The sequence below is a fragment of the Anarrhichthys ocellatus genome, unplaced genomic scaffold (assembly GCF_004355925.1).
Source record: "Anarrhichthys ocellatus isolate YVR2014 unplaced genomic scaffold, GSC_Weel_1.0 scaffold52, whole genome shotgun sequence".
NCBI lineage: Eukaryota > Metazoa > Chordata > Actinopteri > Perciformes > Anarhichadidae > Anarrhichthys > Anarrhichthys ocellatus.
The window spans coordinates 2796003-2804684 of record NW_022280082.1 but is presented as its reverse complement, the minus strand read 5'-3'; the positions used below and the strand labels follow the sequence as shown (position 1 = coordinate 2804684).

Sequence of the window (8682 nt, the reverse complement as noted above, 5' to 3'; positions counted from 1 at the left end):
GTTGTCCACGTATTTCCCACACTGCTTGACATTGTTGAGGGTTTGTTCGGCCAATTCTTTCGACGGTTCCAGGATCAGTGATTTGGGTGCGTTGGAGGATGCTTTCGCCTGACTCACTTTGGCACTGCCTGCACCAACACAGAGCGAAGACGGTTATTACACATCGGAATACACCAGTGAGACCGTCGTAGTGGTGATTGATGCATAGCTGTGTCAGCAACGGTAACAATGTAACCTTAGTAGCTTGGAAAATATTGTGAAAAGAACTAAAGCATTACCTGGTCTAACATAAAATCTCTAACATATCTCTGGTTCTATGTAAGTGTATGATAGATATATATCTCACAGTCACATTTGGTATATTTTCTTGTTGCACCTGAAATGAGGTCGCATCCACACACCTGCTTGAGTAGATTTGACTGTGTGGCCCTCTGAGGCCTGGTCTAAGGCAACGAAGCCACTCCGAGGGGCATTTTTAAAGTCTTCTCCTCCAAAGTTGAACTTCAGCTCTGCATTCTGGCAAACAGATCAGGAAAAGAGCCATTTGTACGGTGCAAATCTGACACCCGTTTGTTTGTTTTGTACCATTATTTTACCTTGAGCACACAGGAGGCAAAGAAGGGCTGAGTCTGCACATTTTGAGGGATCTCAAAAGCCACACCCAGGTCATTGCCTGAAAGAAGAAAACAGAGAGAAAGAAACATGAGTAATGTTGCCATTTAACACCGAGCCCAGATGTTTTACATAATCATGTCAGTGAGAGTGAGACAGCACCATTTTTAGAGAAGGAAATCTGGCCCTTGTCTAGGTCCAAGTAGCATCCAATAGTGTCATGCATGGTAAACTCCTGCAAAGAGAAGAGATAACAAAGAGAAAACATGTTTGAAAATGATCCTCACATTTGTTTACATATATATAAATATCCCATGATTAAGTGTCACCTCTCCATAGCTGTCAAACTGCTTGTTGTTGGATTTCTTCCCAGTCCCACCAAAACCAAAACCGTACTTATCAGTTCCTGGAAAGAAAAGAAAAGAGTTTGTGAGAACTGGGTTATTTTTCTCTTCTTTAGACCGTTTGTGTTAGCCGTTGTATGTTCTAATCTACAGCATGGAGATTGTGAAGTGGAGAGGAGTGTACCCAAGTCCAGGGCGGCCAGACTGGTGGACCAGCCAATGCGACACAAACCCTGGTCATGGCAGGTCACCTCATAGTAGTACTTCCCTGGACACAGAAAGACAAATAAACAATTGCAAAGACATAAATTGATCCTTCCTTTGCAAGTCTATCAAAGAAATATTCCGCTCCCTGTGAAATGTACGTATGTTGTCTTGAAATCCTTATTTGTCTTGTGTTGAGGTACTTGTGCGCATTACACACCTTTGGTGACCCCTTTAGTAGAGCGACAGCCGTGCCACTCTTTAAACTCCCTGCTCTGGCAGCACATACCATCTGGACCAATCGCTGTAGAGGCAACAAAAAAAACAAAAAGTGATAATGAGGAGAGGTGACAGAGAACAAAGCTGGAATGTGGCATTACATGCTTATCTTTGTCCTCTTACCAAAGGCGGCACTGCGGTCATAAGGATTCATCTGCCAATTGTTGAAAACTGAAAAAAATAAACAGAGTAGGTTAATATCTGCAGCGCACAAACCACTGCTTTTATAATAGTTTGTATTATTCGACCAGAGCTCTGTACAATGTTATGAACAGGTTTTAGCCGGACTATCAAACACACAGATATTAAAGTGGTCTCACTAGCTCCTCCAGTCTTGATGGAGGCTCTGCCCTTCTTGCCCTCCTGCTGATCCTTCAGGGTCTCATACACGACCTGGATCACTGGGATACTGAAGGCCTGAGGACGACAAGGATTACACTTATTCTGTTAATATGGCCTGATGCTGTTGATGCAAACTGCAGAGGTACAGCAGCATTTCAAACTGAGTGGCTGTCATGTACTTACCCCTGTTTTACCGCTACCAGTCTCTGCTGCCTAAAAAAATAAATAAAAATAGATTAAAAACTTACTGTGCACAAACTTTCTGTCTGAGACAACCAGAAATAAAAAGGTAAACCTACCATGAGTACATCTCCTCCACCAAGAATCAGGGGAATAGACTCTGCCTGGATGTCAGTAGGTAGCCTGAAATCCAAAGGTTGGAATACATCAGTTCGGATGTCAACTGTAACAGGCAACAGCAATATGGACATAGATGACAATATGGACATGGCTTTGTCTGAGGTTTGTAGAGAGACTTACAGCCAGTCCAGCTCCTCCACAGCCTGCGCGATTTCAGGCATAACGCCCATTTCTGTTGGACAGAAGACATGTTTTAATAAGTTAGTACGTCCACGTAGCTGTTAAAAGCTGTTTGGAGTTGAAGTGAAATACGAATGAGCCGTTGACATCATGAAGTTGATATATTCTTACCAGAAAACGCTGCCATTACTGCTGCTGCGAGTGCAATTTCACCGGATGTAACGTATTCAGAATTGTCGGCTCGGTGCAACTCCTTTAGTGGACTAGCCTGACAGCCGAGCAGCCTTATGCCATTGGTTCCGGTTAGTGAACTAGTTCGTAAAATCGGTTAAATATTTTACTATACGCATTGCTTTTTGGGAAATATATATTTATGTTACTATCATACAATAGTAGGCAAAGTCAAGCTATGAAACAGCTTCTCTTGAGTGGGTAAGGTACATTTTCCAAACGCGGTTTCCTTGACGTATTTTGTCCAGTGCTACTCGCCGTAGATTGTTTTGACAGCCTGTTCAAGTAAACATGGCTGAAGAAAGTCTGATTGAAGGCGAAGATGAAAACATTTTATACGACTTACTTGTCATTACTGAATGGCCGCCAGAGACGGACACTCAGGTCAGTCAGACTTCCATTTCTGCACGTTTTCAGTTGAGTGTGTAGGTCTTTTGTTGAACGTTTATTTGTAAAAATGCCCAACTCTGTCGCTAATCAGCTGCAAGCGGTCAGCCGCTCAAAAGCCACGTAGCATACACACACTGCTAACGTTACATCTCTAGCTATGTCCTCATATTCTCATCTCACATTGACATACAGTGTAGTAGCATTTTTCATCGTGATTTATTGTGCTGTGAGAAGTTAACGTAAAGTTTCGTCTGCAAGGCAACATTCATATTTTGCTCTATTATTAAGCTAGCGAAATCCCAAAAGTACGAGTCCGTCATGCATTCATTAAAGTTAACGGATACTTCATGATGACCACGACGATAAGCTCACATGTCACTTTCTAACCTCTGCAGCTGCGAGGCAGCAAGGAACACAACACCTCACTTATTGCAAAAGCAGTGACGGGTAAGTTCGGTTATTTTTTTTGTTGCCTAACGTTAGTTATGATGCCCTGCATGCCGGAAGGGGGCACTTTACTTCATCACAGAGTATATACACTGCTCAAAAAAATAAAGGGAACACTTAAGCAACACATCCTAGATCTGAATGAATGAAATAGTCTTATTAAATACTTTGTTCTTCACATAGTTGAATGTGCTGACAACAAAATCACACAAAAATTATCAATGAAAATGAAATTTATTAACCCATGGAGGTCTGGATTTGGAGTCACACTCAAAATTGAAGTGGAAAAACACACTACAGGCTGATCCAACTTTGATGTAATGTCCTTAAAACATGTCCAAATGAGGCTCAGTAGTGTGTGTGGCCTCCACGTGCCTGTATGACCTCCCTACAACGCCTGGGCATGCTCCTGATGAGGTGGCGGATGGTCTCCTGAGGGATCTCCTCCCAGACCTGGACTAAAGCATCCGCCAACTCCTGGACAGTCTGTGGTGCAACGTGGCGTTGGTGGATGGAGCGAGACATGATGTCCCAGATGTGCTCAATTGGATTCAGGTCTGGGGAACGGGCGGGCCAGTCCATAGCATCAATGCCTTCGTCTTGCAGGAACTGCTGACACACTCCAGCCACATGAGGTCTAGCATTGTCTTGCATTAGGAGGAACCCAGGGCCAACCGCACCGGCATATGGTCTCACAAGGGGTCTGAGGATCTCATCTCGGTACCTAATGGCAGTCAGGCTGCCTCTGGCGAGCACATGGAGGGCTGTGCGGCCCTCCAAAGAAATGCCACCCCACACCATTACTGACCCACCGCCAAACCGGTCATGCTGGAGGATGTTGCAGGCAGCAGAACGTTCTCCACGGCGTCTCCAGACTCTGTCACGTCTGTCACATGTGCTCAGTGTGAACCCGCTTTCATCTGTGAAGAGCACAGGGCGCCAGTGGCGAAGTTGCCAGTCTTGGTGTTCTCTGGCAAATGCCAAACGTCCTGCCCGGTGTTGGGCTGTAAGCACAACCCCCACCTGTGGACGTCGGGCCCTACCACCCTCATGGAGTCTGTTTCTGACCGTTTGAGCAGACACATGCACAATTGTGGCCTGCTGGAGGTCATTTTGCAGGGCTCTGGCAGTGCTCCTGCTGTTCCTCCTTGCACAAAGGTGGAGGTAGCGGTCCTGCTGCTGGGTTGTTGCCCTCCTACGGCCTCCTCCACGTCTCCTGATGTACTTGTCTGTCTCCTGGTAGCTCCTCCATGCTCTGGACACTATGCTGACAGACTAAACTTCTTGCCACAGCTCGCATTGATGTGCCATCCTGGATGAGCTGCACTACCTGAGCCACTTGTGTGGGTTGTAGACTCCGTCTCATGCTACCACTAGAGTGAAAGCACCGCCAGCATTCAAAAGTGACCAAAACTTCAGCCGGAAAGCATAGGAACTGAGAAGTGGTCTGTGGTCACCACCTGCAGAACCACTCCTTTATTGGGGGTGTCTGTCTTGCTAATTGCCTATAATTTCCACCTATTCCATTTGCACAACAGCATGTGAAATTGATTGTCAGTGTTGCTTCCTAAGTGGGCAGTTTGATTTCACAGAAGTGTGATTGACTTGGAGTTACATTGTGTTGTTTAAGTGTTCCCTTTATTTTTTTGAGCAGTGTATATTCAGCACGTGGCCGTGAGTTGACGTACCACTCCAACCTTTACCTACAGTGTAGGATTGGTACCCAACAGGGATGCCAGTTGCTGGATAGTAGACCAGCATTTCTGTAGGAGTAACTGTGTTTGTGACGTGTTTTCTGAGTGTTGGAGGATCAACAACATCTACATGTCTACCCAAATCTGTAATAAAGAAAGGAGGCGTGCTTATAGGCCTCTTATCAAAGACTGCTCAGTCTGCAACATATCGAATGATGTAATGCATGATATATAAGATACGCAAATTCGCTTGGTCAAGATTATGTTTACACAAATGTTATGATACCAGAGTGTCTTTATAGCAAAGAAAACAACACATCCTACAGTAGAAGGTGCCAGAACCATTGATGAACATCATCATCGGTCCTGCAGGTTCTATAGTTGTGTATAGTTAAACGCTCTTTGTCTGGTTCAGGATTAAAGAGACTGATTTCCAGCTCCTGTGTGTCCTCAACTGCAGGTTGTGATCATAATCTAGGATGCAACAAGATTATACGAGGATTAATAAAATATGTGATAGTATCATGATTATTTTTACTAACTGTGATATATTTCTTACAGGGCCATTCCGCTTGATCTTGCACTACTTGTGGTACAGGTAAGTTCATCACTATTGTGCTGGCAGGTATCTCTGTCGGTGTTTTTGTAATAGATTGACATGCCGCACGAAGCTGTGATTTACTATCAATCTGTGTTAATCAATCAAGTCTGTTTAAATGCTGGATAATGGATACAGTGCACACTATGACAGCAGTACTAACGCTGAGCAACTTAGGAAATACAAGAGATCCAACTCTTTTAAATTGTGACTTTATAAATAATCACATTTAACTGTGTTCTGTTCAATTGGAGTCATATTTGGTTCAGTCAGTTGGTAAAAAGGAGCCCATACTTTTAGATTTTACCTGGAATTATAATATCTGTTAATAACCACAGACATATGTAACATGTCCCCTTCATGCACTTCCTTTAGATAGGTTTATTTTTCCACATGCTTGAACAAGCTGTAGTTGAGAAAACACAATACAAGCAAAATCAAATAGATTTTCTAGTTTTTTTTTGGCCATACTGAGTTCACAACTTTAATATTATTTATTATTCATGAAGTGGTATTTGATGTATGAAGTATTTGTATATGATGTATGACATGTTACATCATATGAGGGCATTGCTTATTCACATTCTATCTTTTATTTGGATGTCTTGAATCCTTCACTAACTCAGATTAAAAGTTTTATATGTAACCATTTGCTACAGATGTGAGTTGGGCGACACTTCTACAGCGACCCTGCCAGGCATACTTGATCTGTACTTCCTGAAATCTACTGCACAAATGTCCGAGACACACAATCCTGTGTTCAAGATGTATATTAGCTTCAACCGGCTCTTACTGCCCATCCTGTTGAAAGATGGCTGGATGTGGCCTGCAGTAGGTTCTGTAATGCTGCAGCACCACCGAGGTCTGCTTATCTTCTCAGCAGGTGGTTAGCTAGCACCATCAATAACCTCGTTAAATATTTAGGAACTCCTCCAGCTGTGCTTGTCTCTTATCGCTCCTTTACTTCTTGTGGAGTAGAAAGGAACGGGAATTTTTATTAGAAATGTCCGAACGGACCAAGCAGAAATTTTCACTTTCAACAGAAGCTTCTGGCAATTCTGCAGAAGTTCACAATCAGAACAGCGAAGAAATACAGAAATACAATGATAATGAACTTTTGAAAGCATATTTTGATGGTAAGTAATATAGTTAATTTACCAAATGGACAATTGAACAACACATTCAAACAAACCAATAACACTATGGCAGTTTGTAAACTCTCCCAAGACCCCATTTGTTTGACAGATCATTAAGTGTACATTAAATTATCAACAAATTAAATAAATAAATAAAACTGATTTCATGGCCATTTCATTTTTAATTGAATAAAATTCTAATTATATGCAATTTTGTTTAATTTGAAATAGGTATAATTGTGTTTTACTTAAGCTAGTGTTTAATTTATTTAAAATGTTATTATAATTTAATACAATTTAAATTAGATTTTAATGTAATTTTTTACGCAACTTAAACTTTTTTTAAACTATCAAACTATCAAAATTTTAAGTGTAATTGAATTTAGTTTAATTGAAATTATTGTCTTTTTAACTGCATTTTATTCAATTATTATTTTCTTTTAATTTAATTTTAATTAAATAATTTTTCTAAGCTAATTTAATCGAATCAAGCTCCTGTTCATACTTGTGTCGATGAATAGCGATATTTTATTTTACATTCGCTGACACAGAGACTGGTCACAGTGACTGTAGGTTCTGAAAAGACGCTGACGTGTCTTAAACATTCTGCGTTCCCTCTGCTTCTCTCATCTCTGGAGATCTCTGTCACTCAGTTCAAGTTTCTCTGTGAACAGTTCTTGAGAGGAAAGTGAACTTTCTTCCAGCCTCATGTAGATGGACTCCTAGTAAGTCACGACACAAAGTTAATACCGTGAAGCAGTTTATAATGTGTTCATCTTCTGTTTGTTTGATTCTGTAAACCTCAGCCCCTCCAGCTCCTCTCTGCCTCCTGGTCAGGTCCGCCTGGCCAACAAGCAGATCAACTGGCAGCTGGTGCTTGCAAGGTGCTGCACACACACACACACACACACACACACACCCTCTCACTCAAATACCTCCTACTTTGCTGCTGACGTGCACTAAGCCTTCCTCTCCTCTGGTTTCCTCTCCCCTGTGCGCAGCCCCTCGACCAGTCATTTACTTGTTCTCATTACAGCAGACAAACCAAATACAAAGGCTGTTTGTTAATTGGCTATCGATCCCACGATGTAAGACGGCGTTAAGCGCGGTCAAACGATGCTGCGGATGTCCATTACTTTGATGTGCTTGATCCTTCCATTTCGTTTCTGTCTCCCCTTGAATTTTTCTACCTCATTTAATTCCCTTTGAAACTATCTCCGCTCTGTTTAATGCTCACGATTATTATTGTTTCTCTTCACATTAAGCCATCCAACATGGACTCTTATTCAAGTCTTAATCTCCCGTCCAAGCCAGCCCGCTATAGACACACGCTCTTATTTCCCTAAATCACCCTAGATGGTCTTCATTTCGTCCCCCACTTTTTAAAATATCAGTCATAATGACATGTTATCCCTCTCCCCCTCTGCTCCTTTTGTCTCCTCTCTCCTTTCTTCCCTCCTCTTGCTCATTCCTCACCCTTCTCTCGTTCTCTCCACAGTAATGGCAAACTGTTGGCCGTGGTTCAGGACCAGTGTGTGGAGATTAGGTAATTATTGAACTCCCGCTATTTGAGGCACTGTGTCTGTGTTTGCCGAGTGATGGAGAGCCTTTTTAATTAATGTGGTGGTTTATCACGTCTCCCTTTAAGAAGGAGCTGCGGTCTCAGCTTGTATCTAAAGAATGAACATTTTGTTTTCAAGCATCAATACAATCAGTAACAAATACAATCAGTCGTAGTAAAAAAATATTTCAATTATGCACATATTCTGTGGCAAAGTGAAAATACCAGTGCTGCATAAATGTTTTAATTTGGTCGTGTGAGTGTGAGGGATAGAAGAAGAGACCAAAGCGCACACACACGAGTATGTTTGTTCTCATTTTGAGTGGTCGTAATTATTTTCAGACACAAATCCAATTCCCCCCCC

At 42.1% G+C, this 8682-nt stretch overlaps 2 protein-coding genes across 3 annotated transcripts in view; one reads left to right on the top strand and one right to left on the bottom strand.

Annotated features, from left to right (window-relative positions):
* Positions 1-3: 3 nt before the first annotated feature.
* Positions 4-2497, bottom strand: ddx1 (DEAD (Asp-Glu-Ala-Asp) box helicase 1; the record flags this gene model as incomplete). The annotated part of the gene is made up of 13 exons (XM_031870278.1): positions 2433-2497; positions 2262-2313; positions 2081-2144; positions 1965-1994; positions 1760-1856; positions 1563-1610; positions 1381-1464; positions 1141-1224; positions 942-1018; positions 775-847; positions 597-673; positions 402-516; positions 4-128 (listed from the first exon to the last, which is right to left on the bottom strand). Coding segments are annotated over exons 1-13 (942 nt in total), but the record flags the coding sequence as incomplete, so codon positions are not given.
* A 243-nt stretch (positions 2498-2740) lies between these two features.
* The window catches only part of nbas (NBAS subunit of NRZ tethering complex), a 127942-nt gene continuing 122000 nt past the window's right edge, over positions 2741-8682 (top strand). For both annotated transcript variants that reach the window (XM_031870363.1, XM_031870362.1), the window contains exons 1-5: positions 2741-2876; positions 3278-3329; positions 5585-5621; positions 7564-7641; positions 8256-8303. In XM_031870363.1, the coding sequence (XP_031726223.1) occupies positions 2784-2876; positions 3278-3329; positions 5585-5621; positions 7564-7641; positions 8256-8303 (308 nt within the window). In that variant the 5' untranslated portion in view covers positions 2741-2783. The remainder of the gene's footprint in view (positions 2877-3277; positions 3330-5584; positions 5622-7563; positions 7642-8255; positions 8304-8682) is intronic.